The sequence below is a fragment of the Lethenteron reissneri genome, chromosome 69 (assembly GCF_015708825.2).
Source record: "Lethenteron reissneri isolate LAM-NWPU_2019-01 chromosome 69, ASM1570882v1, whole genome shotgun sequence".
Taxonomy (NCBI): Eukaryota; Metazoa; Chordata; class Hyperoartia; order Petromyzontiformes; family Petromyzontidae; genus Lethenteron; species Lethenteron reissneri.
In genome coordinates, this window is record NC_083847.1 from 4,158,523 (window position 1) to 4,179,403 (window position 20,881).

A 20,881-nucleotide genomic window follows, 5' to 3' on the forward strand; every position below is an offset into this window, starting at 1 on the left:
GTGCTAACCACTGCACCACCACTCCCCCTACACACACACACAGTGCGCTAACCACTGCACCACCACTCCCCACACACACACAGTGCGCTAACCACTGCACCACCACTCCACACACACACACAGTGCGCTAACCACTGCACCACCACTCCCCACACACACACACAGTGTGCTAACCACTGTACCACCACTCCCCACACACACACAGTGCGCTAACCACTGCACCACCACTCCCCAGATGGCTTCGCGTGCTGCGCTGCTGCCGTTCGTCAAGACGGAGGTGGAGGAAGCCCAGGCCTGTGGCCCGGCTTGGCCATGGAGTGCGAAGAGGATGATGGCGATGATGGTGACGACGATGATTGTGATGACGGTGAAGGTGATTGTGACAATGGCGATGATGGTGACGACGATGATTGTGATGACGGTGAAGGTGATTGTGACGATGGCGATGATGGTGACGACGATGATTGTGATGATGATTAAGGTGATTGTGACGATGGCGATGATGGTGACGATGATGATTGTGATGATGATTAAGGTGATTGTGACGATGGCGATGATGGTGACGACGATGATTGTGATGACGGTGAAGGTGATTGTGACGATGGCGATGATGGTGACGACGATGATTGTGATGATGATTAAGGTGATTGTGACGATGGCGATGATGGTGACGATGATGATTGTGATGATGATTAAGGTGATTGTGACGATGGCGACGATGGTGACGACGATGATTGTGATGATGATTAAGGTGATTGTGACGATGGCGATGATGGTGACGACGATGATTGTGATGACGGTGAAGGTGATTGTGACGATGGCGACGATGGTGACGACGATGATTGTGATGACGGTGAAGGTGATTGTGACGATGGCGATGATGGTGACGATGATGATTGTGATGATAATGAAGGTGATTGTGACTGATGGCGATGATGGTGACGACGATGATTGTGATGATGGTGAAGGTGATTGTGACGATGGCGATGATGGTGACGACGATGATTGTGATGACGATTAAGGTGATTGTGACGACGGCGATGATGGTGACGACGATGATTGTGATGACGATTAAGGTGATTGTGACGATGGCGATGATGGTGACGACGATGATTGTGATCATGGTGAAGGTGATTGTGACGATGGCGATGATGGTGACGACGATGATTGTGATGACGGTGAAGGTGATTGTGACGATGGCGATGATGGTGACGACGATGATTGTGATGATGATTAAGGTGATTGTGACGATGGCGATGATGGTGACGACGATGATTGTGATGACGGTGAAGGTGATTGTGACGATGGCGATGATGGTGACGACGATGATTGTGATGACGGTGAAGGTGATTGTGATGATGGCGATGATGGTGACGACGATGATTGTGATGACGGTGAAGGTGATTGTGACGATGGCGATGATGGTGACGACGATGATTGTGATCATGGTGAAGGTGATTGTGACGATGGCGATGATGGTGACGACGATGATTGTGATGATGATTAAGGTGATTGTGACGATGGCGACGATGGTGACGACGATGATTGTGATGATGGTGACGGTGATTGTGACTGACGGCGATGATGGTGACGACGATGATTGTGATGATGATTAAGGTGATTGTGACGATGGCGATGATGGTGACGACGATGATTGTGATGATGGTGAAGGTGATTGTGACGATGGCGATGATGGTGACGACGATGATTGTGATGATGATTAAGGTGATTGTGATGATGGTGAAGGTGATTGTGACGACGATGATTGTGATGATGGTGAAGGTGATTGTGACGATGGCGATGATGGTGACGACGATGATTGTGATGACGATGAAGGTGATTGTGACTGACGGCGATGATGGTGACGACGATGATTGTGATGATGATTAAGGTGATTGTGACGATGGCGATGATGGTGACGACGATGATTGTGATGATGGTGAAGGTGATTGTGACGATGGCGATGATGGTGACGACGATGATTGTGATGATGGTGAAGGTGATTGTGACGACGATGATTGTGATGATGGTGAAGGTGATTGTGACGATGGCGATGATGGTGACGATGATGATTGTGATGACGATGAAGGTGATTGTGACGACGACGACGATGATTGTGATGATGATGATTGTGATGATGATGATGGTGACGATGATGATTGTGACGATGATTGTGACAATGATTGTGACGATGATGATTGTGATGACGATGATGATGTTGACGATGATTGTGACGATGATGATGATCGTGAGATCACTTCGAACGTCGATGTAAATTATCTAGAAGGGAGGCTCACACTCAGATCCTGGGTGCCGGTTCACACAGAGACTCACACAGAGACCCACAGACTCACCACACAGAGACCCACAGACTCACGCAGAGACCCACAGACTCACCACACAGAGACCCACAGACTCACCACACAGAAACCCACAGACACCCACAGACTCACACACAGACTCACACAGAGACCCACAGACTCGCACAGAGATCCACAGACTCGCACAGACACCCACAGACTCGCACAGACACGCACAGACTCACACAGAAACCCACAGACTCACACACAGAGACCCACAGACTCACGCAGAGACCCACAGACTCACCACACAGAGACCCACAGACTCACCACACAGAGACCCACAGACTCACCACACAGAAACCCACAGACACCCACAGACTCACACACAGACTCACACAGAGACCCACAGACTCGCACAGACACCCACAGACTCACGCAGACACCCACAGACTCGCACAGACACGCACAGACTCACACAGACACCCACAGACTCACACACAGAGACCCACAGACTCACGCAGAGACCCACAGACTCACCACACAGAGACCCACAGACTCACCACACAGAGACCCACAGACTCACCACACAGAAACCCACAGACACCCACAGACTCACACACAGACTCACACAGAGACCCACAGACTCGCGCAGACACCCACAGACTCGCACAGACACGCACAGACTCACACAGACACCCACAGACTCACACACAGACACACAGACTCATGCATGTGTGTGTGTGCGCGTGCAGCAGGAGCGGTCGTGAAGCAGGAGGAGGGTGAGGGCCGTCTGGGCCGCGAGATCGTGAGGACGCTGGTGAAGAGCGAGGTGGAGGAGGACGGTGATGATGGTGGTGATGGTGAGTGAGAGAGGATGATGATGATGGTGATGGTGAGTGAGAGAGGATGATGGTGATGATGGTGAGTTGACTACCTCGCCTGGTGTACAGGAGGTCGTGGGTCCGATCCCGACCCTGACGATGCCCGCCGCTGCTGTATATTTGGGAGTCTGCGTTTCTCTCTGTCGCTCTCCCCGCAGCCGCGTGGATTTTTCTTCCTCCACGTCCTCCAGTTTCCCCCCCCACCCCCCCTCCACGTTTCAGAATCGCCGCCACCGCCGCCGCCACGCGGTTCGAGTGATTTGCGCCTGCGGTCGATATAAACGCGCTGTTGAGCCGCGGTCATTAGTGATGGGACGGGGTGCGGGTGGTGAGTTTAAAAATATTTATTTTTAACGATAGAATATAGTATTGTCATCAGTGTGACATAAGTATACCAAGTTTGCAGTCGATACCACATTGGGAAGTGGGTTAAAATTTAGCTACAAGATTTGAGGATACGACAACGACAACTACAACAACAACGACAACTACAACATACAGAGTGAGTTGCTGCGTCTGAGTTGCATCTGCGTTGCGTCTGAGTTGCGTCTGAGTTGCCGCGTCTGCGTGTCGTTGTCGTTGCCAAGGAGACGTCAGCGTGCGTCCCGGCCGGGAGACGTCGCGGCTGCTGAAGGTGAAGGCCGAATGGCAGGAGGGAGACTCGGGTGAGATCCCACAGACTCACACAGAGACCCACAGACTCACACAGAGACCCACAGACTCACACAGAGACCCACAGACTCACACAGAGACCCACAGACTCACACAGAGACCCACAGACTCACACAGAGACCCACAGACTCACACAGAGACCCACAGACTCACATAGAGATCCACAGACTCACACAGAGACCCACAGACTCACACAGAGACCCATAGACTCACACAGAGACACACAGACTCACGTAGAGACCCATAGACTCACACAGAGACCCACAGACTCACACAGAGACCCACAGACTCACACAGAGACCCACAGACTCACACAGAGACCCACAGACTCACACAGAGACCCACAGACTCACACAGAGACCCACAGACTCACACAGAGACCCACAGACTCATCACACAGAGACCCACAGACTCACACAGATACCCACAGACTCACCACACAAAGACCCACAGACTCATCACACAGAGACCCACAAACTCACCACACAGAGACCCACAGACTCACCACACAGAGACACACAGACTCACACAGAGACCCACAGACTCATCACACAGAGACCCACAGACTCACACAGAGACCCACAGACTCTCCACACAGAGACCCACAGACTCATCACACAGAGACCCACAGACTCACCACACAGAGACCCACAGACTCACCACGCAGAGACCCACAGACTCACCACACAGAGACCCACAGACTCACCACACAGAGACCCACAGACTCACCACGCAGAGACCCACAGACTCACCACACAGAGACCCACAGACTCATCACACAGAGACCCACAGACTCACCACACAGAGACCCACAGGCTCATCACACAGAGACCCATAGCGGCAGGAGGGAGCCTTCGGTGAGATTTCCGCTGCCTTCTCGGTTGCTTGCTGCCGCCGCCGCCGTGTGTCAGTGTCACCTCCTCACCGTGAAACGGGAGGTGCAGTAACACGGCGGGAGTTGTGTTCAGACGTTCAAACGCCAACATGGACTCAACATTTTTTGCAAGGAGTCAAGTTTGTGCATTCACCACACACGCTGCTTGCGGTGAACAAACAGACATGGCTCTGGTCATTAATCTACGGCATCGTCTTTGAAGCTGATTGGCCCACACCACAGACAGCGGCAGCAGCCTCCTTCATGGCCCAGTCTCACCGGCAGTGTCAGTAGAACAGTCTAACAATATTATACTGTTACTTCTGTGTGCATTGTCTTTAGTAACAGTGTAAGTATAATGTTGTATGGCATCGTCTTTGAAGCTGATTGGCCCACACCACAGACAGCGGCAGCCTCCTTCATGGCCCGGCCTCACCGGCAGCGTCAGTAGAACAGTCTAACAATGTTACACTGTTACTTTTGTGTGCGTTGTGTTTAGTAACAGTGTAATTATAATGTTGTGTGGCATCGTCTTTTGAAGCTGATTGACCTACACAAGAGACAGCGGCCTTGTCTAGGGCCCAGCCTCAACAGCAATTACAGTAGACCAGAGAACGACGCCTAAAGGCGACCAGCGCAAGGTCAATGCCACGCGTATCGGAGCACTCACAGCTGGAGTAACACGTCAGCTTTCGCAACCAATATTTATAGTCGAGGTTTTGTTGGGTTAGATGGCGTCGATTTACGCGATCTAACGCAAAAAGCAGGAGTTGCATTCAGCTTTTCAAACACCAACATCGATTCTACCTTCTGCAAGGAATCCAGTAATGCTTTAACCACACACAGATCTTGAACATGCAAACACACTCTGATAATCGACTCGCAATTTCTTTGAAGCTGATTGGTCTACAGCAGAGACAGCGGCCTTCTCTAGGGCCCAGCCTCACCGGTAGCGTCAGTAGACCAGAGAACGACACCCAAAGGCGACCAGCACAAGGTCAATGCCACGCGTATCGGAGCACTCACAGCCCGGGCGGTGAGCAGAAGCGATACCACAGGACACCCTGTTTATTGTTGCCAGTGTCAAAGTTTGACAACTAAGAATAGGCATACTCTCTCTGGGTCTTTTCGTAAAGTCACGTAGATAGAACAATTAGCAATCTTTGGAAGAACGTATTCAACCAGGTAGGGTTCATCATAAACGTTTGTTGGGGGAGATCGCGTTATTTAAAAATGTGTCGTAACCCTCCACCACCCGACACGGCCAATCAGCTCAAAAGTGTCACGTTGACGAAAAACAAAATAGTTCACTGCTTTAGCCCACTGGTGTGTTGTTGAAGAGTGGATCCACAACATTTACAATTTTTGAGTACGACAATTCGCCCGATGATGCTTGATGCAATTAGTAGCGAAACGTCGCAGTACTCAAAAATTGTAAATGTTGTGGTTTCACGCTTCAACAACACACCGGTGGGCTAAAGTAGTGACTTGACAACCGGCGAGGTAGTCAGCATCTCCTAGCCACTGTGATGATGATGGTGGAACCCACGACCTCCTGCACACCAGGCGAGGTGGTCAACATATCCTAGCCACCGTGATGATGATGGTGGAACCCACGACCTCCTGTACACCAGGCGAGGTAGTCAACATCAAAGCTTCAAATCAAGATAAAAAAATAGACGTTCTACACTCTTCTAGATTTGAAGCTTTCGTGACTGCAAGGATTCATATTCTTAGGTTTTTTCGGTAAAGTCACGTAGGTAAAACATCAAAATTAATAAAAATAAAATAAAACAAAAATCACGACGTTTCGGAGGCAACACAAGTCTCCGTCATCAGGTGGGATCGTCACAGCCAGATTAGCTGCATCAAGTGAGGCAATGATTCAAGATGTAATCCCTTAAAAAGCAAGTTGAGGGGGAGGAAAGGGGGGGGGGGAGCTCATCAGAATGTGGTAGCCAATGAATGGAACGTATCGGGAGGGAGGGGGGCGGGGCTCAAAGACGGCACGGAATGCCACGTGCAACGCATCGGGAGGGGGAGGGGGGGTGCCAAAAGAATGGACGACGGCGTGGACGCGGTTGCTGTTGCACAACGCATTGGACAGAGAGGGGGAGGCCTGATACACATGATAGAAAAAGAACGAAAATGCCCATGTTTATACCAATGCTGGCTGAACAATGAAGAGAGTACTGTTAAACACTGGGGATGTTAACACTCGGTACAGTAAAGTAAGATAGTGCCTGTCAGATAAGATGGTCCAAAAAAGTGTAATTAAGTCTTTTTTGCGTGGTTGATAACATCTTTCCAATGATTCTACACTCTCTGGCAAATAAAACAGGAGTTGTGTTAGAATGTTCAAACACGAACATGGATAACATTTAGCGAGGAATGTACCGCATTAGCCAAACGCGGTAACTTGTGGTGAACATGCAGACAAACCTTGACAATCTGGCAAAAAAACGTATCCCATCATATAGCTGCTCTACCACTGCCAATCGTGTCAACAGAAGAAGGGATTCGTGCTAAAGGGCGGGGGGTCTCGTTTACCCTGGAGGTGTTAAGATGCTCAAACGCCGGTGGTGTTTGACGCCTCCACCCTGCCGCCCCCCTCCTGATCCTTGTCACCACCACCATGACCACCACCACAACCACCACGTCCACCACGACCACCACCACGTCCACCACCACGACCACCACCACGACCACCACGACCACCACGACCACCACCACGACCACCACCACCACGACCACCACCACGACCACCACCATGACCATCACCACCACGACCACCACCACGACCACCACCACGACCACCACCACCACGACCATCACGACCACCACCACCACGACCACCACCACCACGACCACCACCACGACCACCACCACGACCACCACGACCACCACGACCACCACCACGACCACCACCATGACCATCACCACCACGACCACCACCACGACCACCACCACGACCACCACCACCACGACCACCACCACGACCACCACGACCACCACCACCACGACCACGACCACCACCACGACCACCACGACCACCACCACGACCACCACCACGACCACCACCACCACGACCACCACCACCACCACGACCACCACCACGACCACCACCACGACCACCACCACCACCGCTGCCATGCGGCTTGCGGCTTGTGGCGAAGGTGGCGAGCGGGAGCTCCTGTGCGCGGAGTGCGGCACGGAGCCACGCGGCGGCGTCGGCGGCGTCCGGAACACGTGGGACGAAGAAGCGAAACCGGGCGGCGGCGACAGCGGCACCGCGCGAGCGTGCGCGCGGTGCGGCAAGGAGATGCCGCTCGGGGGCATCTCATCGCACGACGACGACGGTGACGACGGCGTCGAAGGCGACGACGATCGACGACTGCCGAAACGGCGGCGTCAGCGTCAGCGGCAGCAGCGACGCGCGCCCGGCGGCGGCGAGAAGCCGCACGTGTGCACCGAGTGCGGCAAGGCCTTCGCCCGCTGCTCCGACCTGGACCGCCACTCGCGGACGCACACCGGCGAGCGGCCGCACGGCTGCCCCGACTGCGGCCGCCGCTTCTCGCACGCCTCCTCGCTGAAGCTGCACGCGGCCACCCACACGGGGGAGCGCCCGCACGCCTGCCCCGACTGCGGCCGAGGCTTCACGCGGCGCTCCTACCTGGAGACGCACGCCCGCCTCCACACGGGCGAGAGGCCGCACGCCTGCGCGGACTGCGGCCGCCGCTTCCTGCACAAGCACTCGCTCAAGACGCACGCGGCCAGCCACGCCGCCCGGAGGCCCCTGGCCTGCGGCGAGTGCGGCCGCGGCTTCGCCCGCCCCTTCGACCTGGAGGCGCACAGCGCGCACCCACACTGGCGAGAGGCCGCACACCGTGCCCCGACTGCGGCAGGCGCTTCGCCCGCCGGTGCCACCTGGAGGCGCACTGCGCGCATGCACACGGGCGAGTGGCCCTGCCTCTGCAAGGAGTGCGGCAAGGGCTTCGCATGCTTCTCGCACCTGGAGAGGCACGCGCGCACGCACACGGGCGAGAGGCCGCACGCTTGCGACGCGTGCGGGAAGCAGTTTCGCGAGCGATCGCACCTCAAGAAGCACGCGGCGACGCACGGAGCAGCGTAGCGGGCGGTGCTGGCGGCGAGGGCGGTGAGGGCGGTGAGGGCGGCGAGGGTGGCGCGGCGGGAGATGGAGCGGACTTCTCGCCGTGCTCTTCCGTCGTCCGCGAGACGCGCGCCGGCGATTCGATCTTCGGCGAAGACGGTTGACCGAACGGCAGTGGGGGTCGGTCCAATGGCAGCCGGCCCCTCGCCTCTTGTCATGAAACCCGTGGCGTAAATTAGACCGCTGCGGTGGTGGGGTAGAGTGTGGGTAGCTTCACTAAAAGTCGATTTGATGCATCTCTTCCAGACTGACCTACCCGTGGGTGGGTGTTTGGTGGAGGAGAGCCGTAGCCCCTGGCTCTGCCAGGTAGGAGGCAGCGGTTACAGCAGAGCGCGTGTGGTCCTCCCGCATGGGAAAGGGTCGATATGTTTGAGAACCGCAGAGCTCGGGCGAGCGAGCGAGCGGCCCTCTGCCGCGTCTCGCGAGGAGTCGGCGGTTCGTCCACTTTTGTCGTCGGTCTCTCCCGTGCCCCCCCGTCCGCGCTAACGCGTGGAGTTTTTTCACGTGGCGTTTTTGCCGTGTCCTCCGGTAGCGATGAATGCCCCGGTGGGCCGGAGATGGCAAATACCTCGCCTGAAGGTATGCAGCAAGGGTGCGTTCTGCTCTGTGTGTGTTGCAACAAGCCGAGCTGTCGGCTTTACCACAAGCAAGCATGCGATTGTGCATTTTTTTTATAAATGTAATGCGAGTGTAAATGCTGCTGGGCTCTGGTCCAATCACACGGACCAGGGTGTTGGGGGGCGGAGCCTGGTCTGCGGGGCGTGTGGGAGGAGCCGCCGTTCACCTCGGCTCCAATGGGAGGCGGCGAGGTGAATGGGGGCGGAGCCAGCGGGGCAGTATGGGAAGGGCCGGATCTGACGATCCGGAAGGGGAGGAGTCAGGGTCACGTGGGGGGGAATGTATATAAGTGTGAGCCCGGAAGAGATCGGGGCAGTCGGGGAAGTTAAGAGTCTGAGCCACGTTGGGTGGCGAGAGAGAGATCCGCGCCATTGGTCACGTGGCCGAAGGACCTCAGCACGCCGTCGGCCGGCGGTGTGCGGAGTGCGGGAGTGGAGGAGCTAACGGAGGAGCGTGCGGGGCACGCGAGAGGGAGCGTGCGCGGGGCGCGCGCGAAACGACGCTGGTCCGTGGAGGAGACCAGTGGGGGGTCCGGAGAAGAACCTGAATAAAAGACAAGCGGAGACCAGCAGAGCCTGACGGAGTCTTTTATTACATAATGACGGTGAATGACGGATGATTGTGAAATGAAGGTGGTCGTCGTGGTGTCATTCCAATCAGTGGGGTACCCTCGTCAAAGCCGCAGGGCCGTGTATTAACCGTAGTGGCAATAATACTGTAACGGTCCCTTCTTAACGGTCCCCACAACATCGCCATTCCCTATCCCACCAATCCCTGCACCTGCTTGACCTGGAGTCACCCCGAGGTGTGACGATGTGAGATTGGTGGGTGGACACGAGGAGACACGTTTGTGTACGTATGCGTGTTGAACTTATTTCGCACGGTACCTAGTCAACTGTGCGGATCGGTGGTGTGGGGGAAAGACAACAAACTAAACACATAAAGCGGTTAAATTTCGATTTAAAAACTTTCGTGACTGCAGGGATTCATCTTCTTGGTTCTTTCGGTGAAGTCACGTAGAAGGGAAATAATAAAATAATAATAATAAAACATAATAAAATTTGTATTTAAAGCTTTCGTGACTGCAGGGATTCATCTTCTTGGTTCTTTCGGTAAAGTCACGTAGAAGGGAAGTAATAAAATAATAAAAATAAAACAATTCTCACAACGTTTCGGCCAGGACGGCTGCTTGCGTTGTGGCTGAAACGTCGTGAGAATTGTTTTATTATGTTTTATTTTTATTATTTTATTACTTCCCTTCTACGTGACTTTACCGAAAGAACCAAGAACATAAAACAGTTCTAAAGAAATGAGTTTGTCAATATTGATGTTGATTTACAACTGCAGCATAGCTACAGTGGCTTCCTGAAATCGGAAGACCCTTCCAGATGACCGCAGAAGCGCGTCTGAAAGCGAGCCATGCGGTCCGAGGTGTAACGATGTGTGGCTGGTGGCTGGAAATGAGGTGACAAGGATGAGGGGAAGGAATCTGTGGGGATAAGAGGTGACTTTAGAGGAGTGACGGGGGGGGGGTGATGGAACTGTGGATGAAGGAGAGAGCTGTGGATGAAGGAGAGAGCTGTGGATGAAGGAGCTGTGGATGAAGGAGAGAGCTGTGGATGAAGGAGAGAGCTGTGGATGAAGGAGAGAGCTGTGGATGAAGGAGAGAGCTGTGGGTGAAGGAGAGAGCTGTGGGTGAAGGAGGGAGCTGTGGATGAAGGAGAGAGCTGTGGATGAAGGAGAGAGCTGTGGGTGAAGGAGAGAGCTGTGGATGAAGGAGAGAGCTGTGGATGAAGGAGAGAGCTGTGGATGAAGGAGAGAGCTGTGGGTGAAGGAGGGAGCTGTGGATGAAGGAGAGAGCTGTGGATGAAGGAGGGAGCTGTGGATGAAGGAGAGAGCTGTGGATGAAGGAGAGAGCTGTGGATGAAGGAGGGAACTGTGGATGAAGGAGGGAGCTGTGGATGAAGGAGAGAGCTGTGGATGAAGGAGGGAGCTGTGGATGAAGGAGGGAACTGTGGATGAAGGAGGGAGCTGTGGGTGAAGGAGGGAGCTGTGGATGAAGGAGAGAGCTGTGGATGAAGGAGGGAACTGTGGATGAAGGAGAGAGCTGTGGATGAAGGAGGGAGTTGTGGATGAAGGAGAGAGCTGTGGATGAAGGAGGGAGCTGTGGATGAAGGAGGGAACTGTGGATGAAGGAGGGAGCTGTGGGTGAAGGAGGGAGCTGTGGATGAAGGAGGGAGCTGTGGGTGAAGGAGAGAGTTTTGGATGAAGGAGGGAGCTGTGGATGAAGGAGGGAGCTGTGGATGTAGGAGAGAGTTTTGGATGAAGGAGGGAGCTGTGGATGAAGGAGGGAGCTGTGGATGAAGGAGAGAGTTTTGGATGAAGGAGGGAGCTGTGGATGAAGGAGAGAGCTGTGGATGAAGGAGGGAACTGTGGATGAAGGAGGGAGCTGTGGATGAAGGAGGGAGCTGTGGATGAAGGAGAGAGCTGTGGATGAAGGAGAGAGCTGTGGATGAAGGAGAGAGCTGTGGGTGAAGGAGGGAGCTGTGGATGAAGGAGAGAGCTGTGGATGAAGGAGGGAACTGTGGATGAAGGAGGGAGCTGTGGATGAAGGAGAGAGCTGTGGATGAAGGAGGGAACTGTGGATGAAGGAGGGAGCTGTGGATGAAGGAGGGAGCTGTGGATGAAGGAGAGAGCTGTGGATGAAGGAGGGAGCTGTGGATGAAGGAGAGAGCTGTGGGTGAAGGAGGGAGCTGTGGATGAAGGAGAGAGCTGTGGATGAAGGAGGGAGCTGTGGATGAAGGAGAGAGCTGTGGATGAAGGAGAGAGCTGTGGGTGAAGGAGGGAGCTGTGGATGAAGGAGAGAGCTGTGGATGAAGGAGAGAGCTGTGGATGAAGGAGAGAGTTGTGGATGAAGGAGAGAGTTGTGGATGAAGGAGAGAGCTGTGGATGAAGGAGAGAGATGTGGATGAAGGAGAGAGCTGTGGATGAAGGAGAGAGCTGTGGATGAAGGAGAGAGCTGTGGATGAAGGAGAGAGTTGTGGACGAAGGAGAGAGCTGGGACGAAGGAGAGAGCTGTGGATGAAGGAGAGAGTTGTGGATGAAGGAGAGAGCTGTGGATGAAGGAGAGAGCTGTGGATGAAGGAGAGAGCTGTGGATGAAGGAGAGAGTTGTGGATGAAGGAGAGAGTTGTGGACGAAGGAGAGAGCTGTGGATGAAGGAGAGAGCTGTGGATGAAGGAGAGAGCTGTGGATGAAGGAGAGAGTTGTGGATGAAGGAGAGAGTTGTGGACAAGGAGAGAGCTGTGGATGAAGGAGAGAGCTGTGGACGAAGGAGAGAGCTGTGGGTGAAGGGGGGAGCTGTGGATGAAGGAGAGAGCTGTGGATGAAGGAGAGAGCTGTGGATGAAGGACGACTCCGTGCCGTCTGCTCCGCTCGCAGCCGACGTGTGAGATCATGAGCAGCTCATCGTGTGCCACCGGCGCCGCAAATCCAGGTTTGTACAAATTCGAAAATGCACACCGCAAACTCATCAATTGGGATTATACACATGGCAACAACGCCCACTACTGGCAACAGACTAATGCCCAGGGGCAGCTGCCATTGCAGCTCTAAACTAAACGATTCATCTCACCAGGTAAGGTCCCACACTTACAAATGATAGCTCAATAACGTTTTTTATCGTCACGTGGAAATGCATTGCAGCCAAATACTCGAAATTCGTGATGTTGATTCCGAAATGTGAAGGAAATAAAACCGGAGGACCCGGAGAAAAAAACCCGCGACCACAGGGAGAGAGAGACACGCAAATTACAGATATACAGCAGGCAGTGTCAGGATGGGGGTCGAACCCACGAGCTCCTGCACACCAGGCGAGGTCGTTAACATCTTCACAGGGAGATAGAGAGACACGCAAATTCCAAATATACAGCGGGTATCAGGGTCAGGATCGAACCCACTACCGCCTTCATACCAGGTGAGGTAGTTAATATCTCCACGGGGAGAGATAGTGGGTGGGTGGGTGGTGAATGGGTGGGTGGGCGAGTGAGTGAATGAGTGGCTGGGTGAGTGAGTGGATGGGTGGATAGGTGAGTGGGTGGCTGGCTGAGTGAGTGAGTGGGTGAATGAATGGGTAGGTGGATGAATGAGTGGGGGTCGGTGAATGCCAGACGGCAACGCTGTGGTGAGCAATGCCATGGGGGGGGGGAGGGGGCAATTTAGATTGACCATCCCCTTATGGCGTTTGTATCCACCACCTTCAGATGAATTAAACGAAGCTTGTGCTGGAGGCCCGGGGGGACAGGCGTCTATGACGTCTGGCCAAACCCCATTTTGCGGAGCCAGAAGACTGAATCTTTACCCTCGGGGTTCCTCCCGAAGCAGCAATAAGTATAACCCGTAAAAAGAAAGTTTTTCACTATAAATCCTTTATATGCGTGGCGGCTAGAGTCCTCTCGTCCTCTGGCTTGAGATGGCTGCCACCTATGGGTCAGATGATTGTCTGCCACCATTAAGCAATTGGTAAATAAATATTTAAAAAAATGTTTCACGAACATTAATTCTCACGCACAACAAGTCTGTGTGGAAAATGTCAACTCGATTGGATCACGGGAAGTGGGTTAAAAAACGACCAAAAGATTTACACGGTCGTAAGCAAGCAAGCACGCAAGCACGCAAGCAAGCAAGCACGCAAGCAAGCACGCAAGCAAGCAAGCGAACTTAATATAAAGGATTTAAAAACCCACTACGGGTGGCCACGTGGAATGTTCGAACCGGTACCGCCTGGATCTCTGTGGCATTCAGGAGGTCCGGTGGACCGGTTCTGGCTCCTGTCACCATGAGGGGTGGACAGTCCTCTACTCGGGGCAGGAGACTGCCAAACAACAGCGAGTGGCTCTTCTTCTGAACAAAGGAATGAAGGGGGCGTGGGAGCGTGGCGGTGAGGTGTGGGAAGCTGTGAGCCCCAGGCTACTTTGGGCTCGCCTTCCCATCAACCGGAGGCGAAGAGTGGTGGTCATGGTTACTTGTGCCCCCACCGAAGATGAACATCCGTGGAGGGATGCAGGCAAGGCTGATGAGTCAGATGCCTTCTATGACCTCCTGTCACAGGTGCTAGCTAAAGTGGCCCCTCGGGATAGAGTCATCTTGTTGAGTGACTTTAATGCCCGAATCGGTCATGATGCTGGCACCTGGTCTGGAGTGATTGGAAGGCATGGGCTAGATCAGCTCAAAAACAACGGTAGGAGGCTGCTAGATTTTTGTCCAGCTCATGGGCTTGTAATTACCAACACGCTCTTCCGGCATCGGCGCATCCACACAACATCGTGGATGCATGCCGGGTCCAAGCAAGAACATCTTCTGGACTACATAGTGACGAAACAGTGGACGTGGGCCCATATCCTTAACACCAGGACCTACCGTGGAGCTGATCTGCCCTCTGACCATCGACTTGTTATCTGTAAGATGCGCCTGCCATTCTTCCACTCCGGTGGTGGGTGGACCCCATTCAAACCCATAGTGGCCTGGTCTCAGCTCGCTGGTGAAAGTTGCAAGCTAGAATTTCATCATCGCTTGCAGCTGGGGTTGGCATCTTTCCCCACTCCTCCTGATGTCGAGGGGAAATGGGCGAGGTTTAGGACTGTGACTCATGCAGCTGCAATGGCTGCTTTGGGTACACGGTCCAGACCTCCCCAGAGACCCTGGCTGACAGAGGAGGTGTTCAGGATGGTTGAGAAAAAGCGACAGGCCCACTCTCATCGGCTACAGCATCCCACGTCAGTGAATGAGGAGGCTTACCGCAGCCTTCGCTCGAGGTTCGGAGAGCCGTGAGGCGCTGCAAGAATGGGGGGATGGTTGCGGGTTGCTGAGGAGATGGAATCTGCCTCAGTGGCCCGCGATTACAAATCACTCTTTAATTCCATAAAAAGTAACCTGCAGCGCCACACCTATTACCATCATTAGGGGAAAGAACGGTGATCCAATATCCGACCCCCTGGAACAGGTTTGCAGATTTGCTGAGCATTTCTGTGAGGTCCTGGGGGAGGGGAATCCCTCAGCCTGGAAAACATCGTGGGACAAAGTGGGGATGACCCTGCTGAGGCTGCGGTCCCTCAAATATTGGAATAAGAAGTCACCCCCTGTGAGTGGGCTGGCTGAGGTGCCATCTGTTGAGGAAGTACTGAAGGCGATCCAGAGTCTGAGACCAGTAAAGGCACCGGGCAGAGATGATCTCCCAAGCGAAATGCTGAGGGAGGGTGGCGTTTGTGCACAGACTGCCCTACATGACATCATAACAACAGTCTGGACCACTGGACGGGTTCCGCAGGATTGGAAGGATTCCCTGGTGGTCCCCCTCTTTAAGAAGGGGGACCACACAAACTGTAACAACTACAGGGGCATCTCCTAAGTGTACAGGGAAAGTTCCTGGCAAGGATTATTCAACATCGCTTTGCCAGGCACTGAGGAGAGGCTTGCGGAGCCCCAATGTGGTTTCAGGAAAGGGCGGGTCCTGCACAGATGCCATATTTTCTGTCCGTCTTCTACAGCAGAGTTGTAGGGAATTCCCACAAAACCTACATCTCTGCTTTATTGACCTGGTCAAGGCCTATGATACCATCAGTAGTCCTGGGCTCTGGGTTGTTCTTCGTGCTTTTGGAGTCCCTGACACTCTGCTCACGCTCATTAAGGACCTTCATGATGGTGAGCGGGCCCGGGTAAAACTACGTGGCCGGGAGTCAGAGCCTTTCCCTGTACACCTTGGGGTGCGACAGGGATGTCCTCTGGCTCTTAAATTATTTAACATCTATTTTGACCATGTATTTTGTGAAACCTTCGATGGCTGTACTGGAAAATTTTACATCTGGTACAGATACAATGGGAGGCTGATCGATGCCCGGGTGCGGTCAAGGGATGGCTCCCTATTGGTCAACCACGTTATGTATGCCGATGATTTGGTAATAGCTGCTCGTTCAGAGGAGGAGTTGGAGGCGCTGCTGCTGAGACTGGAGCGTGCCACTAAGAGGTGGGGCCTTACTATCAGCCCCACCAAAACTAAGCACCTGCCTGGGTATTTTGTACCTTCAGACACTCCACCCCCACGACTCCCAATTGGTGATGTGGAAGTTGTGGAGACAGTGGAGAGTTTCCCATACCTGAGCAGTGTGCTCATGACTGGCTCCGGTTTAACAGCAGAGGTCTCACTCCGAATCAGTCGAGCGGCATTATCTTTTCATCGGTTGTGTAACACTGTGTGAAGCTACCTGGGTTTAACCTGCAGGCTGGATTGTGTGAGGAGCTCACGAATCTTTGAAAGATCTGAACAAAGACCCATCGGTGAGCTCCTCCGGCAGGCAAGGCTGCGTTGGCTGGGTCATGTAGCCCGCATGCCCAGCCACCGCATGCCTAAACAGCTTATGTTAGATTGGATATAGGGGGCTCAAAGGGCGCGACACGGGCGAAAAGATATGGAGTGATGTGGTACAGGAGGATGTGGAGCTGAGTGGACTTGCCGATGACTGGTACCAGCGGTGTCAAGATCGGCCTCAGTGGAGGAGGCTCGTGAAAGACGCTACTGGCAGTTGGAGGCAGTCGCCCTCCAACATCAACGGAGGGCGGAGGAGCGACGCTCACAACAACGAGCGGAGCGCCGGGTGGCTAAAGCACAGCAAGTTGGCACAGTAGGGGGCACAGGTGGTGCATCAGCCAGTCATCTCAGTCAGTCGACCCGTGGCACCTGGGTCTGCCCCCTGACCTCCTGCTAGCGGGTGTTCGACACTTCACGTGGCCTCAAGGTGCACATGGCCTGGCACAAGCGTCGTGGTGACGTCACCAGCCAATTATTGGCGATCGGCGGCTGTTGTTGGGTGAGTGAATGAGTGGGGGGTGGATGGGTGGGTGAGTGAGTGTGTGAATGGGTGGGTGAGTGAGTGGGTGATTGAGTGTGTGGGTGAGTGAGTGAGCGGGTGAGTGAGTGGATGAGTGAGTAAGTGGGTGAGTGAGTGGGTGAGTGTGTGGGTGAGTGAGTGAGCGAGTGAGTGTGTGGGTGAGTGAGTGTGTGGGTGAGTGAGTGTGTGAGTGAGTGAGTGTGTGTCTGTCTGGGTTGAGTGAGTATGTGGGTGAGTGAGTGGGTGAGTGAGTGGGTGAGTGAGTGGATGAGTGGGTGAGTGAGTGGGTGAGTAAGTGGGTGAGTGAGTGAGTGAGTGTGTGAGTGGATGAGTGGGTGAATGAGTAAGTGGGTGGGTGAGTGAGTGGGTGAGTGAGTGGGTGAGTGGATGAGTGGGTGAGTGAGTGGGTGAGTGAGTGGGTGAGTAAGTGGGTGAGTGAGTGAGTGTGTGAGTGATGAGTGGGTGAGTGAGTGAGTGAGTGGGTGAGTAAGTGGGTGAGTGAGTGTGTGAGTGAGTGTGTGAGTGAGTAAGTGTGTGTCTGTCTGGGTGAGTGAGTATGTGGGTGAGTGAGTGGGTGAGTGAGTGTGTGGGTGAGTGAGTGTGTGAGTGAGTGAGTGTGTGTCTGTCTGGGTGAGTGAGTATGTGGGTGAGTGAGTGGGTGAGTGAGTGGGTGAGTGAGTGGATGAGTGGGTGAGTGAGTGGGTGAGTAAGTGGGTGATGTGAGTGAGTGTGTGAAGTGGATGAGTGGGTGAATGAGTAAGTGGGTTGGTTGAGTGAGATGGGTGAGTGAGTGGGTGGGGTGGATGGAGTGGGTGAGTCAGTGGGTGAGTGAGGGGGTGAGTAAGTGGTGAGTGAGTGAGTGTGTGAGTGGATGAGTGGGTGAGTGAGTGAGTGGGTGAGTAAGTGGGTGAGTGAGTGTGTGAGTGAGTGTGTGAGTGAAGTGAAGTGTGTGACCTGTCTGGGGGAGTGTGTGAGTGATTTGGGAGTCTGTTCCTAGTGCACGGTCTCACTGCCGATGGCTGCGCCTTGTGCTGCATCTTTGTCGCTCCCCTGGCCTCGTGCACCCTGCAGCTCTTCGCGTGAACCCCAGAGTCATCACTAACAACATCGTCGTCATCATCATCAACGTCTCATCATCATCGTCATCATCATCGGGTCAAAATCGTCATCATCCTCGTCGTCGTCTGCCCACGTGCGTTTTGACGCGCGACTGCTGCCCGTTGAGACAAAGGCGGCCGAGGGGGTGGGTGGAGGTCCCCCCCCCTCAGCCCCCCACCACCCAGACTCAGGTGTGTGTGTGTAAGTGTCTGTGTGTGGTGTCTGTCTGTCTGTGTGTGTGTGTCTGTCTTGTGTGTGTGTCTGTGTGTTTGTGTCTGTGTGTGTCTGTGTGTGTGTCTGTGTGTGTGTGTCTGTGTGTGTATATGACATCATAACAACAGTCTGGACCACTGGGACGGGTTCCGCAGGACTGGAAGGATGCCCTGGTGGTTCCCCTCTTTAAGAAGGGGGACCGTACCGACTGTAACAACTACAGGGGCATCTCACTCCTCAGTGTGCCGGGTAAGGTCCTGGCAAGGATTATTCAACATCGCCTTGCTAGGCACGCTGAGGAGAGGCTTGCGGAGCCCCAATGCGGTTTCAGGAAAGGGCGGTCCTGCACAGATGCCATATTTTCTGTCCGTCTGCTACAGCAGAGGTGTAGGGAATTCCAAAAAGACCTACATCTCTGCTTTATTGACCTGGTCAAGGCCTATGATACCATCAGTAGGCCTGGGCTCTGGGTTGTTCTTCGTGCTTTCGGAGTCCCTGACCCTCTGCTCACGATCATTAAGGACCTTCATGATGGTGAGCGGGCCCGGATAAAACTACGTGGCCGGGAGTTGGAGCTATTCCCTGTACACCTTGGGGTGCGACAGGATGTCCTCTGGCTCCCACATTATTTAACATCTATTTTGACCACGTAGTTCGTGAAGCCTTCAATAGCTGTACCGGGGGAATTTCCATTTGGTACAGATATAATGGGAGGCTGATCGACGCCCGGGGTGCGATCAAGGGATGGCTCCCTATTGGTCAACCACGTTATGTATGCCGATGATTTGGTAATAGCTGCTCACTCAGAGGAGGAGTTGGAGACGCTGCTGCTGAGACTGGAGCGTGCCACTAAGAGGTGGGGCCTTACCATCAGCCCCACCAAAACTAAGCACCTGCCTGGGTATTTTGTACCATCGGACACTCCACCCCCACAACTCCCAATTGGTGATGGGGCAGTTGTGGAGAGAGTGGAGAGTTTCCCATACCTGGGCAGTGTGCTTATGACCGGCTCCAGTCTATCAGCAGAGGTCTCACTCCGAATCAGTCGAGCGGCAATATCTTTTCATCGGTTGCGTAACGCTGTGTGGAAGCTACCTGGTCTGTCGCTCCGCACGAAGCTTCAGGTCTTCTCGGCCACGGTCATTCCCTCCCTTCTCTACGCTTGCGAGACGTGGACCCCCCCTGGTGGAGCATCTTCGCCGGTTGGAAACATTTAGGCTGGCCTGCCTACGATCCATCCTGGGTTTAACCAGGCTGGATTGTGTGAGGAGCTCACAAATCCTTGAAAGATCTGGGCAAAGTCCCATCAGTGAGCTCCTCCGGCAGGCAAGCTGCGTTGGCTGGGTCATGTAGCCCGCATGCCAGCCACCGCATGCCTAAACAGCTTTTGTTCGGCCGGATCGAGGGGGCTAGACGGGCGCGGCCCGGGCTGGAGAAGAGATGGAGTGATGTGGTACAGGAGGACGTGGAGCTGAGTTGACTTGCCGATGACTGGTACCAGCGGTGTCAGATCGGCCTCAGTGAGGAGCTCGTGAAGGACGCTACTGGGCAGTTGGAGGCAGTCGCCCTCCAACAACAACGGAGGGCGGAGGAGCGACGCTCACAACAACGAGCGGAGCGCCGGGTGGCTAAAGCACAGCAAGTTGGCACAGTAGGGGGCACAGGTGGTGCATCAGCCAGTCATCTCGGTCATCTCGGTCAGTCGACCCGTGGCACCTGCTGGTCTGCCCCGTGACCTCCTGCCAGCGGGCTTCGACACTTCACGTGGCCTCAAGGTGCACTTGGCCTGGCACAAGCATCGTGGTGACGTCACCGCCACTTAGTGGCGAATGGCGGTTGTTGTTGTTGTTGTCTGTGTGTGTGTCTGTGTGTGTGTGTCTGTGTGTGTATGTGTGTCTGTGTGTTTGTGTCTGTGTGTGTCTGTGTGTGTCTCTGTGTGTGTGTGTCTGTGTGTGTGTGTGTCTCTGTGTGTGTGTCTGTGTGTGTGTCTGTGTGTGTGTGCTGGTGTTTGTGTCTGTGTGTGTGTCTGTGTGTGTCTGTGTGTTGTGTTTCTGTGTGGTGTCTGTGTGTGTGTGTGTCTGTGTGTGTTTTGTCTGTGTGTGTGTCTGTGTGTGAGTGTATATCTGTTGTGTGTCTGTTGTATCTAACTAACTGTGTCGGAGGCCCCAG

At 54.1% G+C, this 20,881-nt stretch overlaps 2 protein-coding genes across 2 annotated transcripts in view; both read left to right on the top strand.

Moving 5' to 3' along the window:
* The first annotated feature begins 153 nt into the window (after positions 1-153).
* LOC133360638 (zinc finger protein 771-like) lies at positions 154-8,862 on the top strand. Its single transcript, XM_061579435.1, has 4 exons — positions 154-373; positions 3,056-3,163; positions 3,772-3,849; positions 7,907-8,862. Exons 1-4 carry the CDS (start codon positions 313-315, stop codon positions 8,860-8,862), a joined length of 1,203 nt encoding a protein of 400 aa, XP_061435419.1. The 5' UTR covers positions 154-312.
* A 596-nt stretch (positions 8,863-9,458) lies between these two features.
* The window catches only part of LOC133360639 (plasminogen-like), a 39,790-nt gene continuing 28,367 nt past the window's right edge, over positions 9,459-20,881 (top strand). The window contains exon 1 of the mRNA XM_061579436.1: positions 9,459-9,480. Within this exon, the coding sequence (XP_061435420.1) occupies positions 9,459-9,480 (22 nt within the window). The remainder of the gene's footprint in view (positions 9,481-20,881) is intronic.